Genomic DNA, 14082 nt, shown 5'->3' on the forward strand with positions numbered 1-14082 from the left:
TTTTCCATGGGTCCAGATGAGAAGATGTCATCAATATAGCGCAAGTAGAGTAGGGGCGTTAGGGGACGAGAGCTGAGGAAGCTTTGTTCTAAGTCAACCATAAAAATGTTGGCATACTGTGGGGCCATGCGGGTACCCACAGCAGTGCCGTTGATCTGAAGGTATACATTGTCCCCAAATGTAAAATAGTTATGGGTAAGGACAAAGTCACAAAGTTCAGCCACCAGGTTAGCCGTGACATTATCGTGGATAGTGTTCTTGACGGCTTGTAGTCCATCTTTGTGTGGAATGTTGGTGTAGAGGGCTTCTACATCCATAGTGGCCAAGATGGTGTTATCAGGAAGATCACCGATGGATTGTAGTTTCCTCAGGAAGTCAGTGGTGTCTCGAAGGTAGCTGGGAGTGCTGGTAGCGTAGGGCCTGAGGAGGGAGTCTACATAGCCAGACAATCCTGCTGTCAGGGTGCCAATGCCTGAGATGATGGGGTGCCCAGGATTTCCAGGTTTATGGATCTTGGGTAGTAGATAGAATATCCCAGGTCGGGGTTCCAGGGGTGTGTCTAACAAATTTATTTGGGCATAAGCTTTCATGGGCTATAACCCACTTCATTTAAAAACTACTTGCTTACAAAATCTGACAAACATACAAAAAAGTGTCACAGCACACTATTACTGACAAATTGCTTACTTTCTCATTTTGTCTGTGAAACTTTAGTTTGTACTGACTTTGCTAGTGCTTTTTATGTAGCCTGTTATAAAATTAGGCAAATATCTAGATGAGCTGATGTACCCCCTGGAAGACCTCTGTGTACCCCCAGGGGTATACATACCCCTGGTTGAGAACCAGTGCTATAAGGAAATTCCTCCTTAAAATCCTATATCTGCAACCCTCATTCATCTGATTAATCCAAATTCACGTGACTAGTCCCTCTTGACTTATATGGGACTACTCTCAGGGTCAGGCCCTAAATTAATACATTAACATGAGAAATGACACACCATGGGACATGAGGGGAAAAGGAAAGAATAACAGAAAACAAGAGGAAAATAAACACTACTTTATAAATATTTAAAATAAGGTCAAAATACAAGCCAGATATAATAAGATTGAATTACAGATAAGTATTACATTTATAATTAGCACAACTATGACATCCAGAAGCCCTTAAATGTAAGAAATTTATAGTTTGGTATTACCAATTAGACAAAGAACAACATGTTACATTAATCTTACTTGCGTATGTAAATTAGAATACTTCACTTTTAACATTCACAGTTCCAAAGAATGACAGTTCATATTTATCCAAGCAAAAGTTACAAGTATGCTACATCTCATACCACTGCAAAAGACACTCCATTAAATTTATAAATCATTTTAAATACTAAATTTGCTGATTATGATTCATATTGCTGTGTTTGTCTTTTAAATTTAATTTTGTAAATTAACAGACTATTTCTATGCTCCCTACCTACATTATCCAAGGTTCTAGATAAATTTGTTTAATCAACAGCTGACAGAGTATTATACAGCCATTGATTTTTTTTAATTGTATTTTCATAAGCAATAGCATTCTACATATTGCCATTATTAACAAGTCACCAGCGATCTCTATTGTGCAACAGACCCTTGACATAATTTTAATTACGGCCTTCAGTATTATTAACTATACAAAAGAACAAGTAAAAACTGAGCAATTCTGGCCTTAAAGATTTAGCAGTAAGCTAGTTTTATTCTTCAACTTTTAGTTTTGGTCACAGACAAAAGCCTCAAGTATTTCCAGCTATGAGGAGACTCCCCATCTTCGGTTCTGTATTACGTTCTGTTTTATAAAATTATTTGAATAATCTTTGTAGATGGTCTAGAATTTCATCTTTACATGACGCTGTTATTTACCACAGTGAACCTACTTCAAGTAATATTACACCAATCTGCAATTGGAAATTAATAATGAAATAAGCAACGTAACTGTTCATGTTAATAAAGTGACGAGAGTTAGTCCCACGGGATTCTTCCTGTAACATTTCAGAGAATTAGGAGGCTTTCTATTATAGGCACAATAAAAAGGAATTTTTTTTAAAAGGATGAACCAGCAATCTCTGTAAGTGCAATTCAGCATGATTCCCCTTCCATGCATCCATAAGGTTAGGTTGTCAAAGCAACAGAGACTCTGTTCACATTCGAAAGGCCACTTTACAATAGAAAAATGTTAGAAATTTATTTATTTTGATACAAGCTTAAATTCTCAGGCAAAGAGCACTAAAGTAACAAACACCCTATTTCAGGGACACCTGAAATTATCTGATGTGCATGACTTCCTATTGCCTCGAAGTCCTGATTAGTATGCCAAGTTAAACATTTTGAGCTGACATTTTTCTATGCAAGAAGCTCCTTTGCTTAACAGGAATTGAAAAAGTTTCAAGTTTTAAGAATCACCAATATGAGGTGAAATGTAATTCACTAGCAGTTAAAAGTTAATCTTATCAGCCGTTTAGATATGATAATTTCTTATAGATTTAGAAAAAGATAGAAATGTACCATCAATTCTTTAAAGCAGTTTTGTACCTGATTATTTAATGGACAATGATTTGTGTGTTGATTCAGTTTACCCTATTTAGAAGAAAATTAATTTCAATTTCCTATCAATCTGTTGAAGACTTACCATGCACAGGTCCCACTTTACATAACTAACTATAACAGATGTAAATCAATGGCTGGTTAGTTATTTCATCAATACTTACCTCAAGAAAATCTTTAGGTGCATAAACAGGTCGGAAGAGACTTAGATCTGAAATTAACAGGATTTAAAAAATGCTTTATTTAAATTAAAATTTTATAAAGATTCGCAATATATATGAAGTTTTTTCCAATTCTGACACAATGTAACTGTCCCTATAATACATCATGACTATGAAATTTTATGAACAGTTATACTTTAAAAGTTCACATCAATATATAAAAGAATCACTAATTGATGCCATGCACAGCAACCATAATCAGATATTTCATAAAACTGCTATTTAATGATCACTGAGTTACAAAAAGACAAATTGGTGCAATATAAAAGATCCCTGTTATTCAGCCAACTCCACAATAAAATGGAAGCACAAAGGATATACTTTGAGTGTTCTTAAATTGTATAAGTTTAAACAGCTTCAAATCCAATGTGAAGTAAAAATACACCGTCACTTTATTTTCTTCTGCCCCCGGCAGTACATCTATACATTAATGCATCATGAAACTGCTGTTCAGACCATGAAAATTTCCAAGTCATTATCCAGTCTTATTCACAGTATAAGACAATACATGTATTTGCGGCTTGCAAGCTTGCTCCAAGCCCTGGTTGATCCAAACAGGGGATCATTAGCTATGAAACTGTACATAATGTAATTCCTATATATTGATTAGCTGTGTCACTTTTAGCTGTTGAAAAAATACATTATGTGAGTAAGAGAAAATTGTTAAGGATTAAATGACACAAAAAGTAAACACTATGATGTTTTTCTTTCAATTAGTGCACTGCTCCCATTACTACTACTAACTTAAAGGTACCTGTCCAAATTCTCTAGGTATTAGTATGTAAGAGAATATATCTACAGACTGCAGGTGTAGATTCAAAAATCCAAACAATAACTCTTCAAATAAATAAATAATACAGCGAATAGGTATTTGTGAGCTACCAAGCACTGAAAACTAGGGAAAAAACAAAACAAAACACAAAACAGGAACTAGTTGCCTTTACAACGGATACTACTTTAATCCCTGACTGATAAATAAGGAGATAAATATGCATTTGCTTTGCTTCTATATAAAAAGACACATTTTATTTAACATACCTGGCTCATCAGTTCCCATTTCATTCCATTTATTAAGAAGTTCTTTTTGCTCTCCAATAGGTCTCTGTAAGTCATAAGAAAATAAATTGTCTTTTTTAATTAATCAGCTAAAAATCTAAAATAAACCCATCTCCTGTATGGATGAAAATTAGTCTTTTAAAAAAATAGCATGCACTAGAATTTTATTTCTCTCTTCGTAAGTTAGCATCAGCCTTAGGCCATATTCTCTCTATTGCACCAAATCCAAGTAGGGATTGGAATCCCCCTCCTCATGCCATGGGGTAGTTATGGCACACTATCGGCTATTGAACCCTTAGCTAAGTTTAGCTGGCAGTTCCATGTATCTGAGGATCCACCCTGCACCACCCATGTGCTGCCACCAAATTCCCTCTTCAAGCTTCCAGAAGCCCGGAAGAGTATAGCTCAGTTGCACAAAAGGGGAGTAGATTCCCCTGCGTTTCTTTCTCTGTTCCTCCCCACAGCTTTGTCCTCTGCCTTGTACAATAAACCACAGCAGTTCTGCCAGCTACCAGGCTTTAGGGGAGAGGGACAGGGAAGATTTGCCCTATAATACATACTTGCCAATTCTGTTCTGTTTATGTTTCAAATCTCTGTAAGTTAATAAAGATGCCAGTGACGAATGGATGACAAAGGGAAGTGATGATAGTGGAATACTGAGCCTTTCACTCCAAGGTCACAAGTTCAACTCTGGTCCCAATCAGCCATGAAAGAGTGTCAATGTTGGTTGTTCAGTGGCCAATGTGAAGTGAGTCAGTGGTCTCAATCCAGTCTGTGTGTACTACTGTCCACACATCATAAAACAATCAATTGGCTCCTCAGTACAGTATTCCCAGCAGAGGCCAACGATTGCAACAGCAAGAGAAAGACCTACCAACACCCTTCATTACCAAGGTGGTCCTTCCAGAGTACAATGGAGGCACACCGGTGGGGTTACTCTCACACTACCACTTTCTCTACTATCTGTTTTTTCCCTGAAGACTTTAGGCCCTAATCCTGCAATTCCTGACATCAATGGAACTACTTATAAAGTTTGCATAAGATAAGTTTTTGCAGGATCAGGACCACAGTTTCCAAAGATGTGAATGTGGCACAAGTTCTACATTCACTTTAAAAAGTTAAGTTAATAAACACAGTACCTTTCGTGCTAATGGGACACTGAGTTCTGTACACATGCTATTTAGACTCTTCAGAATTCGCTTCTCCCAGCTTCCCTGTAACATAAACATTTTAATGAATGTAGAACTCCCCCCGCCCATTTTTATAAGCATACCACAGCCTAGTCAATGAATAACTTTAAAAGAAAAGATGACGAAAGTCACTGACATCTGCCAAAAGTTTACATGATTACTTAAAAATGTGAACAAAGGAATGATTTGTTCATTATACAATGAAAAACTTCTTTATTCAACAAAGTAACAAAGAACCAGCAAACTAAGGTTGCTCTCCAAACTGTATGTTCTCCAAAAAGCCTCTGCTTTACAGGTACTCATTCTTGGAAGGAAGGCTAGTGCTCAAGCTACCTTTTATACTGGTAGCCATGAGTTTTACATTTTAACCACAATACTGGACAAGCATGCTCAGGGAGGTGAACTGTGTAAAAACAATGCCCCCTCCACCTTTAAGACATGGAGAGAAAGTAAGTAAATATCTTTTCTCGAAAGATATTACACTAGCTACCCATTTTTAGAGAGACTAAAAAGTTCTAGGAATTTGGAATTATTGTATCTAAAGTAAGGCATAGATAGGTTTGGCAGAATTTGATTTTTTTAAATATAATTTCAGCAGATTATATTGATGTTTACTCCTAAGCATTTAAGATTTTTATCTATTTAAATTTTCACAATTGTGGGAAATTATCCGGGAGTCAGACAATAATTCCTTAATGACAGCAGACGCTGAGATTCAAAAAGTTAAAACTTTATAACCATTAAAATACCAATTGTCAACATCATATTCCAAAATATACAAAATAAACAGCCTTAAATCAAACTCTAACAAGTTCTCTAGCAGCATTTTTCTTACTTTGCCCATCAGTAAATTTCGATTATCGATGGAAATATTTTTTCATCCATTTGTGTGTGAACAGTGAAATCAGTTTATCAACATTTACCAATAAAAATCCAGTCTTTCCTATGCATAGATAAGAGTTCTCAAATGAAAGATTAAAAATAAAAGCAGGCAATACCTTAATAATGGGGAGAACAAAAAACAGCTTACGGAGGAATCAGATTCCTGTCATAAATGTAGCATATTTTCAAATTTTACATACTAGGTCAGATCCTCAGTTGGTGTAAACTGGCTTAGTTCCACTGAAATCAATAGGTCAGTGCTAATTTACATCAGCTGAGGACCAAGACAATAAGGTTCAGTAATACTGTGACAGCACTCAATTTATTTATATTTGATTTGTATTAGTTTACTGGAAAATTAGTTACTTTCTTTCTTCTCTGCCCCCTAATGTATTTCAAATGTTGTTTATCTTGATAATGTTTTATCTTGATGTTACAGCGATATTGCATATGAGCAATTTCACTGAGGATATACCCAAATTAGGGATTTTAACATTCTCTGTATTCTCCTAGAAGCTGATTCAAACCCTACTCAAGTAAATGGAACCCTACTCCCATTAACTTCACTGGCCTCTGGTTCAGGCCCCTGATTTCCATTTTGAAGAATATATTTCATTATTGTTTATTATTTGTATTCTGCAGCACCCACAGCTTTTGTCCACACACATGAAAACAAAGGCCCGGCCTCAAAGATCTTTCAATTTAAGATGACAAGCAACACATGAAGGATGGGGGGGAATGGATAAAACATACATATATAAAATCAAAGTTTTGGTTTTTTTTTAAATCCATAGTCTAGTTAGTGTTAACAGTATATGTGTACAAGAAAATAACCAGCTATATAAATGAACACCAATAAACCCCTCCAAATTAAACACTGGGAAAAATGTTTTTAAAACCAGTAAAATACCTCCATCCCAAAACAGACTCAATTTGTAGGCTTTAAGGACAGAAGGGGCCATTATGATAATCTAGTCTGACCTCATGAATAACACAGGACTTAGAACCTCACCCAGTAACTAGCGCATCAAGCCCACATCTTTTGTTGCTGTTCACTGCTAACAATTTGCACTTTACTTCTAGTCTAAATTTGTTTAGTCCCAGCTTCCAACCATTGGAATTCATTATGACTGTTTCTGCTAGCTTAAAGAGATATCTACTATCAGAAATCTTTTTCCTAGGTAGGTACTTACAGACCATGATTGAGTCACCTTTTAACGTTCTCTTGGATAAACTACATAGACTGAGTTTCTCAAGTCTCTCACTCTAACGCAGGTTTTCCCAACTTGAAATCATTCTTGTAACTCTTTTATGAATGCTTCCCAATTTGTCAACATTCTTTTTGAAGTGTGGATACCAGAATTGGACAATGTATTCCAGTAATGATGTCATTAATGTCAAATGCAGAGGTAATACCACCTCCCCCTTAGCTGCAGAACTACACTGGGAATTTATGCTCAAGTATATATCTACCATGACTCCTATGTCCATTTCAGCATCCATACATGCATTCCATGATACCATGCATTCCATCTTGTAAGTGTGACATACATTCTTTCCAACTACATGGAAGTTCTTGAGTTTTGTTGCATTTCTTACTGAAAACCTAAAATTCACATCTATGCAAACCTAGATGTTACTTAAGGATACAGACACTCTCACATGCAGCAAAGGCTGTCTTTACACAATGCCTAGAAGTCTTCAGTCCTTAACTGTTCAAGTTACTCTCCTCCAGGAATTTGAATCTGCTAAGTGCTGTTGTAACTTTCATCATCTTGGCCAACACCATGGATTCAACAAGGACCTCCAGAGCTAAAAAGCATGAGTCTACAGCTTGAGCTAAAAAGAGTTAGACTGTGTAGCTGGGGGCTATACAGACCCACATTGTCTGTTCATCAGGCACAGAGGGGATGCACTACATTCACTAACCAGTGGGAATTTCTACAGCTGGAATGGTGGGAGTTGGGTGCTAAGTCATACAGCTTATCAGACTGAGCCTTAACTATGGCAGACATTCATGGGCAGGGGGGAAGAAAAGAAGAGGTGGCTTGGCTTATCTTAGCTCCTATTCTCTCTCTCCACTAGTTTCTTTCTCAGGCCAGTATGCAGGAAGAGGGTCTGGTTATACTGACATATAAATAAGTATCAACATAATTTGTCCTTGTGCAGAAGGTTTCAAAACTACTGCATCAACAAAACTGAAAAGAAGAACTACCACCTGTCACAATGCAGCCACTATACCCACAATGCTTGGAGTCCTAAGTAAGCTTTCCTGGCTCAACAAACACTGCACCGAGATCATCAGAACCACCCACCCTGTCTTTTGGAAAAAGTTCCACAAAACCCACATGCCATGCAGGTTATCCCTTGTACCCACAGCCAGTTTTGGCTCATCAGATATGCTAAAGTCAGGTTTGTTGCTTGTAAAAGGCTCAAGAACATTCCAAAGAGAGGGGAGGAAGACAGACTAGAAAGACAACGAGGAGTCCAATGGCACCTTAAAGACTAACAGATTTCTTTGGGCATAAGCTTTCATGAATAAAAACCCCACTTCTTCAGATGCTGACTAGAAAGAAAATTGATCACCTTTGCTGTACACATTACTGTTTCTAGGAGGCTCCACTGTGCCTCACCAGTGTGTTGGCACCAGAGTAGAAATATAAGTGATGCTCCACAGATCTCTTCAGTGTCTCAGTGCTACACTTCAACTCTGCCATTTCAACTTTTCAGCATATTCAAAGAAGTAATTTGAGTCGATCAAGCTGAAACTGAGAACTTTTAAATAGTTTCAGAGAATAGTCATCCCAAAGAAGAGAAAATTTCACTTGTTGGAAGCCTTCCTGTATTCATTAGAGACCTATCACAGATACATTGTTTCAGACCTATAGAAAGCATTGAGGATATGAAGAGCAGCAAAAAAGTGCTCTTCTTGGCTCAATGAATTATCCTCAAATAGATTTCTTAGCTAATGAAGTCAGGATCTTCCCCCAGGCAGAAGAGAACAGCAATTATGTTTGCTGTTCATAGACACCGCTGGGTATATTACAGCTCTGCTTAAAGCTGCTTTGACTGAGTTTTTGACATTTTCTTGTCTCCAACTACCCACTTAAAACAAAAAAGACAGGAACATTAACAGTAAATCTCTCAGATAGAAAAAAGATCAGGAAGAGAAAAAACCCTCTTTTGTGAAAATTTTGTCATAACAAAGGGTATGTTTTCACTGCAGAGTTAACTCAGATGATCAGAATCTGAGTTAGTCTAGCTCAGGTGCAAGAAGCCACACTGAAAGGCCATACTCAAGTTACTGTGTTCTCACTGATGCCACACTCACCCAGATTAGATGGTGTTCCTAAGACTTCTGGGGCGTATCCCATGGTTCTTAGTGCTACTGTAAGCTGAGCCGCTGTATGGTTCTTTTCCAATGAATTGTGGGAGAACTAGTCTGTCCCTCTGGGCATCGAGAAATTGTGGGAAGGCACTGGAGGACTACCAGCACTCAAGTGGTTTAGCCTACAACCTCACTGCAGCCTGAGCGAAAGCAGCATGTGAGCTCTAGCCCAGTGGCTCTCAGTCTTTTCCAGACTACTGTACTCCTTTCAGGACTCTGATTTGTCTTGCGTACCCCAAGTTTCATCTCACTTAAAAACTACTTGCTTACAAAATCAGACATAAAAATACAAAAGTGTCACATTATTACTGAAAAATTGCTTACTTTCTAATTTTTACCATATAATTATAAAATAAAGCAATTAGAATATAAATATTGTACTTACATTTCAGTGTATAGTATACAGAGCAATATAAACAAGTCATTGTCTATATGGAATTTTAATTTGTGCCGACTTCACTAGTTCTTTTTATGCAGCCTGTTGTAAGATTAGGCAAATATCTAGATGAGCTGATATACCCCTGGAAGACATCTTCGTACCCCTCGGGATACGCATACTCTTGCTTGAGAGCCACTACTCTAGCCTATAACCCCAGCTGATCCAGCTAGTCCACGTTGAAAGAACCACCAAACTTGGATTGGTGCATTTTGTGTGTGGATGGAAGCCAGGTTAGAGGCAACACCCAAGTAAGAGCCTGAGTTAGACATACATTGAAGACTTAATCAAAGACATCCACCAGTTAGGGCAAGTGCTAGGCAAAACTCTCACACTGTCAAAGCAGCAAGTTCTGCAGCCATCCACAGTAATTAGAAATAGAATGCAAAATACTTTACCCCACTAAAATGTTTTCAAAACAGCAGATAGGGCTTCAAAAATCATTTTGCTGATGGGCAGCAAGAATCTCAGATGAGTTCCATCAATCTTTGCAGAAATTTAGCTTTAATTTTAAAAATTCTAGTAATTATGACTGCAAAGATAATTTTTAAAATGTGAACTGAATGTAAACCAATGCAGTGCTGTCTTCCTCAGGATGCAGAAAACTCTCAATGGCTCTGCTGCAACTCAAAACTCCCTCTACATGTTCTTTTCATGATTGCTCATTATTAGAAAGCATCTGGTAATAGCCATGGTAGGAGACTGAATACTTGACTAGATGGAACACTGGTCTGAGCCTGTATGGCAATTCCTATATTCTTTCAGTCTAAAGATGAGAGAAAATAATGTTGAGAATTGTTTAAAATTAATTTTCTGTCCTGAATTTTTTTTTAAAAAAAAATGTATCTTAGCTGACAGTTCAAAGAGTAGATGTAGAACTCCAGTTTACTTTAAAACTGTAAAGATTCTGGAACAGTTTTCTATGGGCTCTTTAATGAGTGGTTAGTGGACACAGGATTTTGATTTGAAGGAAGTTCCTTCAGCTTTGACCATTTCTGATCATTTCCCAAAAGCTGAGAAATAAAAATCAAAGACAGAGGAAGAGTTCTTATAAAGTAGCCTTTCTGAATTATTTCTAGTTACATCATTTGTAAAGGTGGCCAAAGATCTGAAGAAATTATTTATCCTTTGGCTGGAGAAGAACTTCCTGAATGTGACATTAGCGAAGGGCTTTCTAGAAAAGCAAGAGTTAAAAATCCCTAGATTGCTTTCAGGGTTCTTTACAGGAGATGGAAGCCTGATTAGGAAAGAGTTTAGATAGCATTCATCAATCCTAAAGTGCCTCCTTTAAAGACTACCAAAAAATGCAGTCTCCTCAGAGTGGACCAGAATAAGATTATTCAGCAGGAGAAATCAGTATTCAGGGCTTTGCAGAATCAAAACATGCTGTGAAGAAGTTTTTACTATTCCTAACACCAGTTCTAAAAGCAAGAAATAGTAACTCTTTAGACTGCCAGAAAGGAAAAGTCAACTTTAGTAACACAGGAAAAGTTGTTAGATTTGCCTTTACGAATCCTAAACAACTTTGAGAGATTATGGTGTTTTTCTTTCAGATTCTGTTTTTCAAAGAGATTCTGAAGAAGGAAAGGCAGATTGACTTTTATGCAGATCTGCAGATGCAGCATCAGAATCTTTCATATCATTTTAGCTTTCTTTAGACAGAAAGTGAAGAGCTACTCTCAATAGTAAACACAGGCACCAACTCCGTGGGTGCTCCGGGCTGGAGCACCCCTGGAAAAAACAAAAAACAAAAACAAAAACTTGTGGGTGCTCAACACCCACTAGCCAATCATCTGTTTGGTGGCAGGCGAGATATGCTGGAGGAGGCAGAGCAGGGATGAGAAGAGGTGGAGTGAGGCAGAGGCCTTGGGGAAGGGGCAGAGTACCCACCCAGAAAAATGAAAGTCAGTGCCTGTGGTAGTGAAGGATTTTTGCTTTATATGCTTTGGGTTTTGGTTTTTTTTTTTTTTTTAAAACTATACATTTCCTGTTGGACAACCAAGATAAGAGGAGGACTAACACGCTTTTGCTTGTATTTTATGGGTGAAAAGTCACAGACTTCAATGGGGCCAGATTTCACCACAGCTCTTTAGGCCAAGGAGCATCTCTTTCTATTCATCTGTACAGCACTTAGCACACTGGGAACCCTTTCTTGACCAGGGCCAATAAGCACTACCTCAGCATAAAAAGTAAAGATTAAAAGTATTAAATAAAATTCTAATACACTTTTCCAATCAAAGCTGTTTAAATATTGACTGCCTTCAGGATGTAAATCTTGGAAATGAGGAAAGAGGAAAAAGGGTGAGTTTGTTCATTTTGGGAGAAGATTTGTTTTCACTTCAACGAGGTCCTCAGATTTCTGAGGAGAGGTAGGATAAATGGAGTGGGAGGTAATTACATACATCCCGGTTAGGATCTCCTTCTTTCCTGGGAGAAATACAACAAAGGTGGACCACTACAAATATAAATGGGAAGGGACAAGAGCCCATGGAACAACCTATACTTAAACAATATTCTTCCTTTAGAGAAAGGCCAGCCATATTGAAACCAAATTCAGAAATAATTCCAGCCAAGAAAGGATGGTAACAAAAGAAAAAAAGCCACCAAAATTACCTAAGAATGCAAGAGGCAAGCTGATGTAGGAACTGGCAAGCTGCTCTTACCTGCAATATCAGGGGTCCCGAGAACTATTAATGGCAGACTGAAACCAAGCCCTCCTATACAACCATCAGAGGTTTCTTTAGGCAGAGGAAATTGCTTCTGTGGGTCTCAAATCCTGCAAACGACTGCCCAGAAGGCTAATTTGGTGTAAAACCTATTCCTATTCCTAATAGAAAGGGGTAAAATGTGGAAGAAAGACTCTCCAAAAGGAATAATTCTGAAGCAGAGCAATAAGGCTACTTCAACAACAGAGATCAGCTCAACTGGGCTTACAGGTGCCAAATTATTTCAGGTGGCTACACAGTTTTCACCAGTACACCTGAACCCATAACAAGGAAAAAAGAAAAGGAGTACTTGTGGCACCTTAGAGACTAACCAATTTATTTGAGCATAAGCTTTCGTGAGCTACAGCTCACTTCATCGGATGCATCCACTGAAGTGAGCTGTAGCTCACGAAAGCTTATGCTCAAATAAATTGGTTACTCTCTAGGGTGCCACAAGTACTCCTTTTCTTTTTGCGAATACAGACTAACACAGCTGCTACTCTGAAACCTGTCATAACAAGGCACAGTCTTATTCAGCAGCTCTCCTGATGGTAGGCAAAAAGGCTTCTATTATTTTTCACAGTAACAAAAGAATTAATGGACAACTAAAAGATGATAAAATATATTTTAAAAAACAAGAGGATGAAACTGAATCCAACAGAGTGGATTCATGGTGAAGTAAGAGGAAGGGAACAGACTTTTGAGCATGTTAGTAACTGCAGGGCATCATCGAGAGAGAGAGAGAGAGAGAGAGTGTGTAATGAATTTCAGAATGTTCTACTATAGAGCAACATGTGTCAGGCAGACGCCATAAGTATGGACTAAATTAGCAAGGATTTAGCAATTACTGCTAGATAATTTTAGAAACAAAGCACTTTACTCTGGACTCCTGGATTCATAAATTCAAAATAATAATTCTAGAAAATTTAAGTGGGTCAGAAGACTTGATATAACTAGAGGAGTGTTCTTCAGCTGCTAGAAGAATCTATAAACAAACTGAAGAATACTGTAGTTTAGGAAATATTGGAAATGTAGATTTGTTTCAATTATCAATATTTCACAAGTACTGAGTCTGACTCTTTGCAGTGAATTCTACTGCAAATGAAATTTAATCACTGCAAGGCTAGAATACTTTGTATATGTTCAATATTCTAGCTTTGTGTCACTGACAGGAAACGGTCTTCGGTCAACAAACACAAACATAATTATGGAAAAGACAGTATATATTAAGTGCATATACAAGGATGTTGTTTTTCTATAACCAAACAGTACTACTAAGAGAAATCTCCAAGAAAACGTTCACATCACGTTCTTTCTTTCTACTAAGGGCTTAACTTTACATACAATGCTACAGCAACGCAGCTCCACCAGAGCAGCTATGCCACTGCAGCACTTTAGTGAAGATGCTACTACTCTGACGGGAGAAGCTCTCCAGTCAACATAGTGCTGTCTACATGGAGGGTTAGGTCGGTATAATGTTGCTCAGAGGCATGGATTTTTCACACCCCTGAGTGATGTAGTTATACCAACACTGATCTGTTGTGCTGACCTGGCTTTAGTATGTATTCCTTTCCTGGAAATTTGCTTTTCTTTCAATCTTCCCCATCACTCAGAAGTGTACAATGTGTAA

At 37.6% G+C, this 14082-nt stretch overlaps 1 protein-coding gene across 6 annotated transcripts in view; it reads right to left on the reverse strand.

Moving 5' to 3' along the window:
* TBC1D19 (TBC1 domain family member 19) overlaps positions 1-14082 on the reverse strand; it is a 112294-nt gene that overhangs the window by 68372 nt on the left and 29840 nt on the right. For all 6 annotated transcript variants that reach the window (XM_073342334.1, XM_073342335.1, XM_073342333.1 and 3 more), the window contains 3 exons: positions 4991-5065; positions 3834-3897; positions 2739-2785 (listed from right to left, as the gene is read on the reverse strand). In XM_073342334.1, the coding sequence (XP_073198435.1) occupies positions 2739-2785; positions 3834-3897; positions 4991-5065 (186 nt within the window). The remainder of the gene's footprint in view (positions 1-2738; positions 2786-3833; positions 3898-4990; positions 5066-14082) is intronic.

Source organism: Lepidochelys kempii, chromosome 4 (genome assembly GCF_965140265.1).
Source record: "Lepidochelys kempii isolate rLepKem1 chromosome 4, rLepKem1.hap2, whole genome shotgun sequence".
NCBI classification, from domain to species: Eukaryota; Metazoa; Chordata; order Testudines; family Cheloniidae; genus Lepidochelys; species Lepidochelys kempii.